At 49.3% G+C, this 16,611-nt stretch overlaps 1 protein-coding gene across 1 annotated transcript; it reads left to right on the top strand.

The window, feature by feature from the left end:
* Nucleotides 1-1,185: 1,185 nt before the first annotated feature.
* CCKBR (cholecystokinin B receptor) lies at nt 1,186-13,018 on the top strand. Its single transcript, XM_061380585.1, has 5 exons — nt 1,186-2,429; nt 10,368-10,619; nt 10,771-11,020; nt 11,301-11,473; nt 11,598-13,018. Exons 1-5 carry the CDS (start codon nt 2,279-2,281, stop codon nt 12,134-12,136), a joined length of 1,365 nt encoding a protein of 454 aa, XP_061236569.1. The 5' UTR covers nt 1,186-2,278; the 3' UTR covers nt 12,137-13,018.
* The last annotated feature ends 3,593 nt before the right edge of the window (nt 13,019-16,611 follow it).

Here is a 16,611-nt window from a genome sequence, read left to right as displayed (position 1 = left end):
AGATTACTGTGGAGGATGTTTACTAAGGAGGGCTCTCGGAGTCAACACCTGTGTAAGAAAGAGGATGAACGTGGGATCGGGGAAAGGGAGAAGCTGAGCAGCCCAACAAAGACCTCAGTCAACCCCAGAGAGGAGCTGGGAACATCTTTCAAAGTTGTCCTCTGTCAGAGTAAGGGAAGTGAATCTCTATATCTTTCTGCTGATCAGTCATTGACTGTAGGATGCCTCAGAAAGGGAACCTGATCTTGAATGAGCTAGCTTTCTTCAGCTCAGGCAACTCTTGAAGGGACTGACAGTTGAGGGTTATCTTCCAGTGAAAAAGGAGACTAAATCCTTCTTTTTTTTTTTTTCATCACAACCTTCACCATAGGGGTGCAGGAGCATAAGGGAGTACAGCATTCAAGATGATCTGTAAATTTCTGATCTGTGCATCTTGATGGGTGCACTTATGACCGTATGTTGTCATCATAGGTTTACCTATCATTTTCCCCTACTAGCTTGGGAAATTGGCACAGACTGTATTGGACAGCTAGTGTACAGCCCTATACCTGGCACATTGCTGAGTAAGTGAATGCCAGTCTATTTCTATTTCCACTCCCCTCCCACCTACATTACCTTTGCTTCCCTGCCCCCACACCCTACCTTCATCCAATATGGGAAAAGTTCAGCAGGTTATCTGAGCCCTCACCTGTGCTGGAGCCGAACAAACAGCAAATCGGGCTGCTATGGTGGGGAAGGCAGGCAGTGCCAGGAGAAGGGGGGTTGGGTTGACGACATTCCCACTGACCTCAGGCTTAAATCCTCTTTCAATATCTTTAGCCTCTATAAACTCAGTACTAGCTGGATCAGGTCCTCTTCCAAAGACTGACTGGATAAGTCTCTGAATTCCCCATAAACTCAGACCTCGCCCCCAGTCTAATGTTCTCTTTGATAACTCCCACCTCTGACAGCTACTGCTGTCAGGCCAGAGAATGAAATTCCCCGTTAGTTGAAGTTTCTTTGGAATGAAGAAGAATGACATCGAGCAGGGGGAAAACATTAGTGGAGGCAAGTCCTACCCAAGTAGCTGAACCGACCGCAGTCCTGCGCATGCCCCATTCAGCTGTGTTCCTGGTGCACCCCAGTGCTCCCCTTCCAGTCCCCAACCCCCTCAACCCCCCGCCCCACCGTGGGAACCTGACTCCCTACACCGGCTGCTACACCTGCGCTGAGAACAAACAGGGAGCTTCAGTGCGTCGGGTGAGGGTGGGCGCTGCCTGGAGACCACAGAGAAAGTCAGCCGCCTCCTCCCGGGTTAAGCCTGCGCTGGGCTGGGAGGCGAACCATACCCCACCTTCACCCCACCTCACTCCTGTTTATCCCGGGGAGTTCTCGCCGCTACCCCGGCCGCCCCTCGATCCCCAAGTCATTCTTCCTCCAGGCAGCCCTTTTCCCCAGCGGGGCGGGAATGCTGCCCCATTCCACATCGTTGCCCGCTGGGGAGGGTTCCTTGGGCGCTTTGCGTGGAAGCCTGGGTGTTGGGCCTGATGTAGGAGGTGAGGGTGCGGGGAACAGATGCAGGGGCTACCCCTGCCCCGAGGCAAAGAGCTGCAGGGAACGACCAGCGATGGTGTCACGGTCACTGCGGCCACTGCGGCATAGTTGGGTACCGTGGCGCTTCCCGCGGGCTAAGGTGTCTGCGCTGCAGCCGGTGATCCCAGCGTCTCGGTGGCCACCTCCTGGTTCCCCGACCCACCAGGAAAAGATGCTAAACCCTGCGGCAGCCGCGCCTTACCCTGTCCCTCTTAACGCTGCCTTCTTACCCAGCCTCCCTTCTCCCCGCTACCTCTCCATCCACTACTAACCTCTCCCCAAACCTCGCCAACACACACAGATACACACGCTCCCGAGAATTCCCCGGAACCGGGACGCTGATGAAGGGGAGTGGACGGGAAGGAAATCTCTAAGAGAAGAAGGGAGAAATCTAGGGGGTGGAGTGCGGACAGCCCCCCGGGCGGGAAGCAAGACAGCCCCCGGGCGAGGGGCGGAGGGGCGCGGGTAAGTCAGGAGCTGGAGAGGGGGGCGGAGAGTCACCTGGCTGGACAGAGGCGGTCCCGAGCTTGGGAGGGAGGCGAGCAGAGGCGGGGCGCGCAGAGGAGGAGCGGAGGGACAGGGGCCAAGGCTGGGGGCGGGAACCAGGCGGGGCGCGAGCCTCAGCCGGAATCGCGGCGGGAGCAGGTGGAGCCGCAGCGGGAGCTCGCCCGGGCGAGCACTGGGAGGCGGCGGCTGAGCCGTGGCAATGGAGCTGCTAAAGCCAAACCGGAGCGTGCTGGGATCCGGACCCGGGCCGGGGGCTTCCCTGTGCCGCTCGGGGGGCCCCCTCCTCAACGGCAGCGGCACCGGCAACCTCAGCTGTGAGCCCCCACGCATCCGCGGAGCCGGGACACGAGGTGGGTGCCTCCCTAAGCCCCCTCCGCGAGCTCCTTCTCACTGCACCCCACAACACTCACAGAGGCCCCCATAGCCTCCTCAAAGGGATAGCCCACACTATCCCTTCATAGTACTCCCTCCGTCCCCAGACAGCTCCCCTGACACATCTGTCCTCCACAGCTCATAAAACTCCATCCCAGCTTCACACTACCTGGTCAGAGTCCCTTCACACCCTAGCCCCCTCGCCACCCCCAGAGCTCTTGGTCACCCCCAAAACGCATCACCTTCACCAACACACAGCCCACTGCTAGACAGAGACAGTGGGAAAGCAAGGACCTCCTCTGGCCAATCCCTTCCAAGTCTCTCCTTTCCTTTTGCAGTCAGTTCAGGGAGCCTCACTGGGAAAGGAAAGGAAGGAAGAAAGGCAAGACTGGGGGGATGAAGGGGACTGGCTGCGGGCAGAGGCAGTCTGGAAGACCTGAATGGGAAGTTACAGTCAATTACAAACAATTACAGTCTCCTGTGTTGCCCACCCCAACCCTTTGCCTTCCCCAAGAGATCTCCTAACCTGAATTAGGCTGGACATTGGATTGGGATCTGCTCTCCATTGCCCTCTTCCTCAAATCTCCTTGCCTCCCAAGCTGGAGTTCTTCTCAAGGCTCTATACCCTCTCTCTTTTGGTGTCTCCAAGTAATGTCTCTAGGTCCCTTCCAAGCCCCCTCTCCAACCTGCCTTTCCTTAGGTTTCACCCTTCTAGAGCCTGGCTGCCCCATTCATCATCCCATCCCCTTGTGCCACCTTTCCCTCCCATCCTCAGGCCGCTCTCACTCACCCAGTCCTGGAAATGACTTTCACTCCTCCCGTCACTCAACATCTACATTTTCTTGATGACCCAGCTCCAGTCATATTTTCCCCTTCCCATACCTTTTCTTTCCTTAAGTGGTTACTAGACAGCTGCTACTATAGTCCCTAGGTTAGGTGCCAGGCACACAGGACTAAACTAGAGCCAGTCTGGACTCTCATCTTCAATGCAGGAAAGAGACAAAAACCAATTTGAGAAACCACAGTCAGCATTTAGAATTCCCATAAGAGGGACAAAATTGTGGGCACCCAAAGGAGATGGGATCTGAAAACTTCACAGAGGGAATCTTGAAGTTGGAGTTCAGGAGGCAGAAAAGTAATAAGTGGGATTCCAGGAGAGGGAACAGCATTAAACAGAAGGAAATTATTCCATGCTCTAGAAGGGAAAGTGGGAATAAATTGTAATTGAAGGATTTATTTACCTCCATAAAATATCAAATACTTTCTCAGCTCATTGTTATATACTCTCTCATTCTTGCACTTGGATACTTTCACTCAACAAATATTTATTGAATCAGAGATTGTGCTAGGCACTAGGGACAGGAGTAAAACAAAACTGACACCGTTCTTATTTCAAGGAGCTCACAGTTCAGCCGCAGAGACAGACAAGTAAGCAGGGAATTGCCAGACAAAGAGGGCCGTGACTTGAGAGGGATGTGGGAACTCAGAAGAGGAGCACCTCTAGCCTAGCTTAGCCTTGGGAATCAAATTTGGCCTGCTGAGGAGGTAAAGGGTAAACTGAAATAAAAATTAAAATGCTGAGGGAAGTACTCTGTGACAACCTAGAGTGGGAGGCAGTGGGAGATGGGAGGGAAGTTCAAGAAGGAGGGGACATATTGTATACATGTGGCTGATTTGTGGTGATGTATAGCAGAAAACAGCACAATACTGTGAAGCAATTATCCTCCAATGAAAAATTTAAAAAGAAAAAAGCTGAGGGAAAGTCAGCCAAATGAAGGGGCAGAAAAGGCAAAAAGCATCTCAAGCAGAGGAACAGTATGTATAAACAGCCCGGAGTTTAAATCCATGGCACTTTCGTTCAGTGTATCACAGTTTCTGAGCGCCTGGAACATGTACCATAAGAGAGGAATGATGAACACTCAGGATGAAGACCAGCCTAGAGAGATTCCAGAAAAATGTATGGAACTGTCTAAGGAGTATAGATTTTATCCCGAGGTCAATGGAAACTGCTGAAAGGTGAAGTAGTGCTGCCAGGATTAGTTCTGTAGTAAAGAGGGTGGATTGGAGGACAAGAGATGGGCAGAGGGGCATCCCTTTGAAGGTTATTATGTTACATTGGCCCTGGTGAAAGATGGTACTGGCTTAGGCTAAGCTACTGGCAGTGGAGATGGAGAGAACTGGATGGACTGGAGAAACACTTCAGGAAGTGTAATCCACAGAACTTGATGATTTATTAGAAATGGAGAGGGAAGAAGAGGTCAAGGGATGACATCTAGGTTTCTGACTTAGACAACTAGATGGTTGTTGTGCTGTATATTGAGGATAATAAGGAAGCAGAAATAGATTTGAAGGAGGACATTATCCATTCAATTTGGAACCCACTGAGTTTAAATGCCAGTGAAATATCCAGGTGGAGTTGCCCAGTAAGCTATTAAATCCAAGGATCTGGGAGATACAAGCTGGAAATGCAGACTTGAAAGGTTTTTGTTTGTCTAGAGGAGGTAATGAAAGCCATGAAACTAGATTAAATCATACAAAGATTGTGTCAGATTAAAAAAAAAAAAAAAAGAGGTCCTGGGATAGGACCTTGAGGAAGACCAATTTTTAAAAGCCAAGCAGAAGAAGAGGAGTCCATGAAGGAGATCTAGATGAAACCATTAGAGAGACAAGAAGGCAAGGAAGAAAAAAAAAAAAAGGAAAATTTCAAACAAGGTATCACATGCTGCCAGTATAAGTCAGATAAGGTCAGAATAACATCCTTCGGATTCACTGGAAAGGACATCCTAGGAGGAGCTGTGGGGTTAGGGTTAGGGTATTATTACTGACTACGGTCAGTTGAAGTTTGGGCCATGGAGAAGGGGTTATGAGAAGTGAACCAAGGCATGCAGATAAAAACTTCCATATGTTTTGAAGATAGAGAGACAAAGAAAAAACAGGATAGTTCTAGAAATAACATGAGGTTGGGGAAGTGTGTGTGTGTGTGTACATGTACCTGCACATATAGTTTGTCTTTTGAATGTGTATGTATTGCAGAGAAAAAACCATTTTTTAAATGTTGATGGGGAATGGGCCAAGAGAGAGGAAGGTTGAAGTGCAGAAGAGGGGCTAGTTGATAGAGTAATGGACCTTGAGCAAGCAGAATGTGCAGTGATTCAGAGCCCAAGTCATCTAGATGCTGCTGCCTACACACACCTGGCAGAGACTGTCAGCCACACTCACTCAGCTATAACCCCTACAGACACATCTCACCCAGGCTCACCCAGTGCTACCAGTAGAAACGTGGCTGTTACCCACATTATTCTGATATAATCCACATACACTTAAATGTTTCCGATGTTCACTCAGAAACTACACACAGAAAGGACTTGTGGACACAGAACGTGAGGGAGAGGGTGGGACAAATTGCGAGAATAGCATTGATAGATATGCATTACCACTTGTAAAACAGATAGCTAGTGGGAAGCTACGGTATAGCACGGGGAGTTCAGCTCTGTGATGACCTAGAGAGGTGGAAGGAGGAGGGGTGGGAGGGAGGCTCCAGGGGGAGAGGACGTGCATATACACACAGCTAATTCATGTTGTTGTACAGCAGAAACTAACACAACATTGTAAAGCAATTATACTGCAATTTACAAAATAAATAAAATGGGATAAAAAGAAGCTACCCACAGAAAAACAGACGCCACCCACACTTACTTTAATATTACCCACTGTCATTTTGATGTTACTCATCCATCAAACACACACGCTTTCGCTTTTTATTATCCACATATAATCAAATATTACTCATGCTTACTTAAGGAACCCATCTCCAGGTATTACCTATAAAGTCATAGATATAACTCTTACATATTCAGATAATACCTGCAAAGACTCAAATACTACCTGTGGTCACTCAGACGCTGTTATTTTACTCAATCAGGTTAACATCCTAATCTGTTAACATCTCATATTTACACTCACTTAAATATTGCCCACATACACTTTCATATTACTTCTGCTCAGTCATCTAGGACCACCATCAGCTGGATATTTCCCTCATTCACATACAGACCTCTGAATGTAACCCATGCTTCCTGTAGATGTTACCTACAAAATGAGATGTTATCTGTAGACCCTGGCTCATTTAAATGTTACAATACTTATTTAGATATTATCTAAACGTAAAGGTAACCCACACTCAATCAGATATTACCTATAGACACATAGCTGTTACCCTTCTCCAGATATTGCCCACAGAAATATGTGTCAATCTCACCCACCCAGATATCATCTCTAATACTCAAGTATTCCCAAGGCTTACTCTGCTCTCATTCACAATCAGCTGGATGATACGCATGCTCACCACAGAAGCATGGGTACTACTTTGATGTCTGTGTGATGGGTAACCAAATCCAAGACACCAGTGAACTGCAGGATCTGAGGCATCAGCAGCTTCACTGTTCTGTGGAATCATTTCTTAGAAAAGCCTGTTCTTGTTTTATGTGACTCATCTGGATTTTTGTACCCACACTTGTATGCCCTCATCTGGACAGAACAAATGCAGATGCTCTAGACACCAGAAGCAGAACTGAACTGTTTCAGTCTTCTGAGTCCCCTGGTCTGATTTCTGATCTGCTGGCGTGGCACAGTGGTAAAGAACCCACCTGCCAATGTAGAAGACGTAGGAGACAGGTTCAATCTCTGGGTCAGGAAGATCCTCTGGATGAGGGTGTGGCAGCCCACTCCAGTATTCTTGCCTGGAGAATCCCATGGACAGAGGAGCCTGGCAGGCTACAGTCCACAGGGTCACAAAGAGTCCGACATGACTGAGTGATTTAGCACATACTCATCCCCAGCAGAATGACACCCACAGGTAGACTGTCAAGGCACTGATGGCTGTACCCCAGATGAATGAATGAGAAATGAGCTTTTCACAATTTATAGTGTCATCCAAACTTTAGGTGTGGTTACTGAATCAAGAACTAGTAGAAAGGGAACTCCTGGTGGTCCAATGGTTAGGACTCAGTGCTGTCACTGCCAGGGCGCCACAGTGCAGCCAAAAAAAAGAAAAATCTAGTTGAAGAGAAACATCCAGAGGACAGAGGAGGATGTGAGAGAGATGACAGAACTAGAGAGATAAGGGATGGGAGGAGAGAAGAAGGGCATAGAGGGGCAGTGAACTGAAAGGAGACACACACAAAAATGCAAGATAGACCACCTGTTCTATTTTCTTGGGTCCAAGGACCTCTCTGACAGAGATTCCCCCTCCCAAATGTTCTTTATTTCCCCCTATACACACACATACACACGCACACCTTCCATAAGCCTCCTCTGCAGAGAGGGATCCCAGCTTCTAAATGAGACATAGATAGTTTGTGTATAATAGTAAAAGTAACACATCCCAAATCACAGCCTGTTATTGACCCCTTCCCCTGTACCACCCAAAAGATTCTCCAACATGGGTCTCCAAAGAAACAGAGGCAGTGAGGCAGCAAGGAGAGTGCATGCTGGAGCTTTAGAAGCACAGAGATGAAGGAGGGATGAGGAGAAGCAGAGCAGATGCGTGTATGTGGACAGTGACAGAGATCCAGTTAAGATTCATTAGCAAGCAGGTGTTAACACCTCCTGTGCAGGAAGCATTATGCCAAATGCTAGGGACATGCTGAAGAACAAGGTGGGCATTGCCCCTGCCCTCAAGAGCTCATAGTCTAGTGGCAGAGACAGAACATGAACACCATAATACGGTAAGAAATGCCAGGGTAGAGTCTGGTAGTGGCAGCGTGATGAATGACAGAGAAGTGAGGGAGCAGCAGGAGACGAAGCATTTTGGAAATGTAGAGACAAGATTCTGTTCTGATTCGGCTCCTCACTTGCTGTGTGCTCTGAGAAAGTAATGTCATTCCCGGATTCAGGGAGGGTACTGTACTGCTTAGTCGCTCAGTCATGTCTGACTTTTTGCGACCCCAATGGACTGTAGCCTGCCAGGTTCCTCTGACAATGGGATTTTTCAGTCAGGAATACTGGAGTGGGTTGCCATTTCCTTCTCCAGGGGATCTTCCCAACCCAGGAATCGAACCCACATCTCCTGTGTCTCCTGCATTGCAGGCATTTCAGTTAGGAGATTTCTTGTAAATAGTACTTCCTTGAAGTCTACAACAACTTCTGGGTAAGTATGTAACTATTGATATGGGGGAAAAAACAGTTTAATTTGGGAGTTAAGGCAAACGTCAGCCAATGTATGGGGCTATGGAGAATGATGCAGCTCTGGGCCCTTCCATCTCCCCAACCTGGTAGGCTCTGTCCCTGCCCTCTTTCCTTCCAACCTCCAGTTTCCCTCACACTGAGGCCATGGGCAGGGGTGACTGGGTCCAGTTTAATTCAATTCAGTTTTGTCTTGGTTGTGATATGGCAGCCCAGTGATGAATCCTTCCCCCCAACAGGCAATGACACAAGTGAACGGGGTCAGCCCTTTGTCTAGCCCAGCAGTGCTACGTGTCCTTCCTGTGAGCTCCCAGAGCATTCTGTTATTCTTCAACCTCACTTCTTACCACACTGTGTGACAGATATCTATTTATATGTCTGAGTTTCCCTCTAGACTTCTAGAATGTGAGCTCTCAGATGACAGCTCTCGGGGCATTTGTCATGTTCATCTTTGTCCCCAGTGCCTAGTATAAAGATAATCCTCTGCAAATGCTTGTGGAGTGAGAGGGAATGTTTATAGATAATTAAAATACAAGGCAGAAAGTAAAGGCCGTTCTAACAGGTGTGTAGGGAACATGCATGGGTCAGAGGAAGGGGAGATTAGCTCCAAATAAGGTTTCCAGAGAGGCCTTATAGAGGAGGGAGCAGTCAGTCCTAGTCTTGAACGACAATGGTTAAGTAGTTCACCAGATAACAGAAAACAAGTTTAATATTGAGAGTCCTTCCCTGGTGGCTCAGACAGTAAAGCATCTGCCTACAATGCGGGAGACCTGGTTTCAATCCCTGGGTGGGGAAGATCCCCTGGAGAAGGAAAATGGCAACCCACTCCAGTGTTCTTGCCTGGAAAATCCCATGGACGGAGGAGCCTGGTAGGCTACAGTCCGTAGGGTCCTAAAGAGTCAGACACGACTGAGCTACTTCACTTTCACTTTCAATGGGGGGAGGAGGGTATGAACAGTGGTGGGGGAGCAGTGAAAGAGCAGTTTAGGCTGAGAAACCAACGTGAGCAAAGGAGAGTCATGAGTGCACCTGATGCCTCCCAGAAACTGAGTCATCTGGTGGCTTAAATGAGTGCATTGCAGGAATGAGGTGAGAGGAAGAAAAGGCCAGTTCTGGGAGAATCTTGATGACAAGCTGAAGACAGTTGAGAGTAGGTAAAGGGTCTTTTGGCTTGTCTGTTTAGTGATTATTGTTGTTTTTTAAGACATTAAAGACACGATCAGACCTGTGTCTCAAAAGATAGCAGTCAGCAGGGTTGAATGATACCAGGAGGTCATTAAGTAGAATAGGCTGAGAAGGGACCTTTGGATTTGGTAGTTAAAGCTTAGTAACCATGAAAAGAAGTGTAATGAACACTTATGAACAGTAATGGGGAAGAGGTCACTGGATTGTAATAGATTGAGGAGTGGATGAAAAGATGCAAATAATCTCTTCAAGAAGTTTGGCTGCAAAGAGAAAGAAGGATTTGGAGCAAAGCTTGAGAACAGATAGGGTTTCTTAAGGAAGGGTAGAGTTAGGCCACTTCAACTAGGCTTCTAGAGGTTAAAAGGGTAACAAATTCAAGTTCACCATTTACTGAGTGGGTCCTGGGCCAGTGGGGAAGGGGGAGGATTTGGGAATCAGGGGATCTGGCTGGGTAGTAGGGCTTGAAGAGTTGGGAATAAGTGAGACTGGACAGCCCAGCTGAGTGGGGGCCAGACCCCCTGCTGCCACCTCACCTCTTTCCTACCCAGAATTGGAGCTGGCCATTAGGGTCACCCTGTATGCTGTGATCTTTCTGATGAGTGTTGGAGGAAACGTGCTCATCATCGTGGTCCTGGGGCTGAGCCGCCGTCTGAGGACCGTCACCAATGCCTTCCTGCTCTCACTGGCAGTCAGCGACCTTCTGCTGGCTGTGGCTTGCATGCCCTTCACCCTCCTACCCAATCTCATGGGCACGTTTATCTTCGGCACAGTCGTCTGCAAGGCGGTTTCCTACTTCATGGGTAGGTGAACAATCGCCCTGCCTCCCTTAGCCCTCTCCTCCCCTAAAGTCCTTGCCGAATGTAGGGGTTTGTCTTCGTCTGGAGTGTGGAAGTCACACTGGGGAATGTGTAGCGCAAGTTTCCTAGGTAACCCTTTCCTCTTCCTTCCTAGGGGTGTCTGTGAGCGTGTCCACGCTAAGCCTCGTGGCCATCGCCCTCGAGCGGTACAGCGCCATCTGCCGACCACTGCAGGCACGCGTGTGGCAGACGCGCTCCCACGCGGCTCGTGTGATCGTAGCCACGTGGATGCTGTCGGGACTGCTCATGGTGCCCTACCCAGTGTACACTGCCGTGCAGCCAGCGGGGCCTCGTGTCTTGCAATGCATGCACCGGTGGCCCAGTGCGCGGGTTCGCCAAACCTGGTGAGGGTGCCTATTACCCATTCCTGAGAATTCCCTTCTTATTTCCATCAGTCAGAAGCATTACCCAGAATCTTGCTCCAACAATTATCACGACCCACCACCCTGGGATCCCCATTCGGGGCTCCTCCCCAGTTCTCTAGCCCTTACCAGCTGTACCCCGAATCCTACCTCTACCTCTAGGACGTGGTCACCAGCCCTAGATACACCAGTTCAGTCTTCCTCCATCAGTGATTATAGCTGGACAGGGATCCGCACTGACTGGTCTGCGCTCTGTCTCCAGGTCGGTACTGCTGCTCCTGCTCTTGTTTTTCGTGCCTGGGGTGGTTATGGCGGTGGCCTACGGGCTTATCTCCCGTGAGCTCTACTTAGGGCTTCGCTTTGACGGTGACAGTGACAGCGAGAGCCAGAGCCGGGTCGGAAGTCAGGGAGGGCTGCCCGGTGGCACAGGACAAGGTGTGTGAAATCCAGGAGAGGGCGGGACTTTGGGAAGGGGCGGGACATAAAGTGGGTGGGGCGGAAATGTGCGGGCTTTGAAGGATTCAGCCTCCAAATCTGACCGCCCACGGTCTGTGCTCAGGTCCTGCCCAGGCGAACGGACGTTGCCGGTCTGAGACCCGGCTGGCGGGTGAGGACGGCGACGGCTGTTATGTACAGCTTCCGCGCTCCCGGCCTGCATTGGAGATGTCTGCGCTGACCGCGCCCACGCCTGGCCCAGGATCCGGCACCCGGCCTGCCCAGGCCAAGCTGCTGGCTAAGAAGCGCGTGGTGCGGATGTTACTGGTGATCGTTGTGCTTTTTTTCCTGTGTTGGTTGCCGGTGTATAGCGCCAACACGTGGCGAGCCTTCGACGGCCCAGGCGCACATCGTGCACTTTCGGGTGCGCCCATCTCCTTCATCCACTTGCTAAGCTACGCCTCTGCCTGTGTCAACCCCCTGGTCTACTGCTTCATGCACCGTCGCTTTCGCCAGGCCTGCCTTGACACCTGCACCCGCTGCTGTCCTCGGCCTCCAAGGGCTCGCCCCAGACCTCTGCCGGACGAGGACCCTCCCACCCCCTCCATCGCCTCACTGTCCAGGCTGAGCTATACCACCATCAGCACGCTGGGGCCTGGCTGAGGGGTGGAGCGGGAGCGGGGCTGAGGCAGGACAGACGGATTCCTACCAGCTCAGCCCCGTCCAAACACACAAGACCAGCTGACACGAGAGACTGACTAACCCCAATGGCCAGGAAAGGGTGGCTTACCTGACACTAAGGAAACAAACCAGACCCTCACACAGAAAAGGAGGCACTCAATGAGGGACTGAGCCTGGCACACAAAGCCATGGCACTGACCTTGGACAGACCCAGCGTCCCTAGCCGTGGACTGTCTCCACACTGTGGAAACCGACAGGGGCTGACCTGCCTCTCACACGTATAGCAGGGGCATTGAATCTTTCAGGGCTCTGGAGCCTGGCACAGGAATGACTCCTGAGATGCTCCGCTGTGCCCATAGTTTGACCTCACAGTGCCCTTCCCCATCAGTGCTGCAAACACCAACCTGCCTAATCTCACACTCCCCGGACCAACGAGCTGTTTTGCACTAAGAAGTCCCTTCATTCCTTTCCAGTTAAATAATCCCCTCACCGGACTTTTTCAAGAAATGATAAATGACTTGGTTTCCCCCTCAATTTCCTTTTTGGACTTTTCTGGGGCATGTGAGGGGGCATGGGATTTGGGAGTCCTCTCTGTCAGGTCCCTCCCCCTGCTGCTCACTCCTGTGCATGACCCCCTGCCAAAAAGCCCATGGTCTGAGTCTAGATGAGGCTGTGTGAATTCTCTCTGAGTGGTCAACCTGGACCCACCTCACACCAGAGTCACAAAGCTGAGAATAAGGTTAGGGGTGGAATACGCATGGCACATCATCATTCCTAAGCACACTGTCCTAAAGCGGTCCCCTTGTTAGGGTACTGTATTAATAGATGCTTATTAAAATTTTAATGAAAAAAGGAAGCACTGTATGTTAAGACTCAGTTTATTCAGTGTGTATTTGTAATAATATGGGGCCAGAACATAACAGATATACAGAATTAGAGTCGGGCCTTTTAATGCACTGTTACCTGTGGAAGCACCTTTTACTGGCCAGCAACAAGGAGAGGTGCAGTGGGAAAGGAGGTAGGGGGGTGCTGAACCTAAATGAAAGTCCTGGAAATCAGTCTCCCTGTTGACCATAAGACTGATCCAGCCCCAGAGAGAGGCAGAGATAGCAAATCACCCCTGCACACATACAGTGACAAACCAGGAAGAACAGATGATCTCACCGAGGGAACGCACAGAAATAGACAGAGGTGTGGTATGCTAGGAGAGGGCTCCTTGACACTTCATCTTGTAACAGGTGGAGAAACTGAGGCCCAGCACAAGAAAGAAAGCAGCTCAAGGTCATACAAGAAATTAAAGCAAGACAGGAATAATCTTATTGAAGTAGACACTGAGCTGGAGGTGGAAGAGAAGCCATACCCTCTGGTGTCAGACCCAAACTTTGTGGGCCTTGAGCTTATAAAATTGGGTGTCCCTTTTTTAAGAAAAAAAATGCAAAATTACAGCTACAAAATTGCTAGGACACTGTACAGGGCCTTGGAAGAGATCCCTGCAAGTGAGGATCCCTGAGATGTAAGCTCCATTAGCTTCACAGCCAATAATACCTCTAAAATCCACCCACTAACAACATTGAACAAACACTGGATGGAGTGAAGGGCAGTGAGAAAGGAGAGTGGTCTGTTTACCAGTTCTGAGCTGCTCCTATCCATCCTTTCTGCAGGGCTCTCGGCTGCAAGAGGCAGGAGGAAGGAAGAAAAGGAGGGAGAAGGCGTTCCAAGCTGTCAACTAAGACAGTACTGGTTAAAAATAGAATCCCAGCTGATCGGAGTTGTGGAAAGCAAGATATTGAGCTTTGCTCACTCATGCCAGCTTTTCCAGGGGGTGGGAGTAGGTTTGCCCACAGCCTTCACGGCACTCTCTGATCTTCATTCCCACCATCCTTTCTGAAGGAGATACAGCCTTGAAGAGGCTCCCCCACTGTCAGTCCTTCCGGCTTGGGCCCAGGTTCCTAATGTCCGTCAGATGGTGGTGGGGAGCTCAGCAAGGGAGGGCTGGTACTCATAGCTCATGAGGTCACGGAGAGCTCATACTCCAAGCCTCTCAGCCTGGAATATGAGCTCAAGTATGGTGGTCCAGGGCTACCCTAGAACCTAGCACATAGGCACAGCCTGAATAATGCCATTTCCCACACTGCGCAGTCTTTTCTTCTACAGAATACTTAACACATCTGTCACCCTGTGCCCGATCTAGTTACCTGATGTGGAATTTGGGGTCCTTCCATCTATTTTCCATCTCTGGAGATCTGACAGAACATTTCAGGTCTAGATTTTAATATCACTGTCTCCGTGAAGTCCTGCTTGGTCATCCTCACAAAGCTTGTCTGCTCATAGAGTACTTACTGCTTTCTCTCTTCTAGCATAGTTATTTATGTTCCTGCCTGATTTCCCATCCTGGGCAGGGAACAGCATGATGTCATGGGAAGATGACTGAGCCTGGGCCTAGAAGGTGGAGTGATGGAGTGGGTAGGGGTGAAATCCAATGCTTCTTGATTCTGTGTGACAGGAGTTTATATATACTAATTCATCTCATTCTCAAAACTCTTCTCCAGAACATTTCTCTTCATTTGACAGAAGAGGAAAGTGAAGCTGAGAAAGCTTAAGGGAGTTGCGTGAGGCCCTGCAGCTAGAAGGGAGACAGGAACTGAGCTCAGGTTTCTGCCTCTAAAGCTTTGTTTCCTTCCATTAAGCTGTTTTGCCTTCCTTCAAACCTTGAAGATCTGGGTACCAGTGGTCCTGCCTTTTAAAAGTTGTGTGATTTTGTGCAACTTATCTCAATGAGTCTCAGTCTCATCTGTAAAATAGGAAGAATTACATTGTCTTCTGCAATATTGTGATTTATAAGAAATATATATTAATGTATTCAGTTCAGTTCAGTTCAGTCGCTCAGTCGTGTCTGACTCTTTGTGACCCCATGAATTGCTGCATGCCAGGCCTCCCTGTCCATCACCAACTCCCAGAGTTCACCCAAACTCATGTCCATCGAGTCGGTGATGCCATCCAGCCATCTCATCCTCTGTGGTCCCCTTCTCCTCCTGCCCCCAATCCCTCCCAGCATCAAAGTCTTTTCCAATGAGTCAACTCTTTGCATGAGGTGGCCAAAGTATTGGAGTTTCATCCTCAGCATCATTCCTTCCAATGAACTCCCAGGACTGATCTCCTTTAGGATGGACTGGTTGGATCTCGTTGCAGTCCAAGGGACTCTCAAGAGTCTTCTCCAACACCACAGTTCAAAAGCATCAATTCTTCAGCGGTTAGCTTTCTTCACAGTCCAACTCTAACATACATACATGACCACTAGAAAAACTATAGCCTTGACTAGACAGACCTTTGTTGGCAAAGTAACGTCTCTGCTTTTGAATATGCTGTTTAGGTTGGTCATAACTTTCCTTCCAAGGAGTAAGTGTCTTTTAATTTCATGGCTGCAATCACCATCTGCAGTGATTTTGGAGCCCAAAAAAATAAAGTCTGACACTGTTTCCACTGTTTCACCATCTATTTCCCATGAAGTGATGGGACCGGATGCCAAGATCTTCGTTTTCTGAATGTTGAGCTTTAAGCCAACTTTTTCACTCTCCTCTTTCACTTTCATCAAGAGGCTTTTTTTTAAATTTTTTTTGATCCTTCAGAAGCCCCAGTTCTAGCATCTCCATGCCTGGAAGGAAGCCACCAAAGGGAGGCCAGTTCCACAAAACTTGAGGATGGCGGTTGTGCTGGAAATGTCATCCCCCTCAAACCTTCCAAGAAGGCAGGTTTCCAGCTAAGTCTCAGATATGGGGACAAACCAGAAAAGAGACAGTCTCACAGTGAACAGGCACAGGGGGTCTTGTGCCAGACAACTCTCACAGACAACTCAAGCCAGAGCCTTGGACAACCATACAATCTGGTTACTCAGGTCTGATTAGTGGAAAGCAAGGGATTCTTTAAGGAAAGACTGTTCCTTCAAGTTATCTCTGTGAGAGGAGAGGTGGGAAGGAAGAAAAGAAAATGGAAAGGGTGGAGAAGCAAGCAGGCCCCATCTGAGGTCAAAGCTTTGGGCTGGGATGTAATGCCTATAAGTGGGGCCATGCTGGAAGCGGCAGTCCCTATTGCAGATTCTAACCGTGGTTCTCTGTCTGCTTCCTGTTCTCTGAATATCATTCACTGTCCCCCAACCTTATGGGGCACTTGTTCAGTCAGATGCTTGGTCTGTTGCTAGCACCAGTCATGAAGATTAACACCTCCCTTTAGGTAGGGCTCAGTCTTTTGGAAACAATTCTAGCCCAGCCGTGTATCCACATCTTGAGAAAGGAAATAGTTAACCAAATAGGCCCTTTGTCTTAGGTACTTTGTCTTAACCAAACAGGCACATTGTCTTAATCAAATTAGGCGCTTTGTCTTAGTAAAACAGTTTGGGGCTCCAGAATACTCACCTGACAGGTCAGTAGTAAGAGATAAGACATGAAAGGGCTCTTGAGGAA

Source organism: Bos javanicus, chromosome 15 (assembly GCF_032452875.1).
Source record: "Bos javanicus breed banteng chromosome 15, ARS-OSU_banteng_1.0, whole genome shotgun sequence".
Lineage (NCBI taxonomy): Eukaryota > Metazoa > Chordata > Mammalia > Artiodactyla > Bovidae > Bos > Bos javanicus.
Note: the sequence above shows the minus strand (reverse complement) of the source record. Positions and strands in the feature narration are given on the sequence as shown.

What these genes read in the sequence shown, in the direction of transcription:
- CCKBR (XM_061380585.1), top strand. Translation starts at nt 2,279, where the DNA reads ATGGAGCTGCTAAAGCCAAACCGGAGCGTGCTGGGATCCGGACCCGGG. An exon ending in CCGCGGAGCCGGGACACGAG is followed by an intron (nt 2,430 to 10,367) that starts GTGGGTGCCTCC and finishes TTTCCTACCCAG; the next exon opens with AATTGGAGCTGGCCATTAGG. An exon ending in GGCGGTTTCCTACTTCATGG is followed by an intron (nt 10,620 to 10,770) that starts GTAGGTGAACAA and finishes CTTCCTTCCTAG; the next exon opens with GGGTGTCTGTGAGCGTGTCC.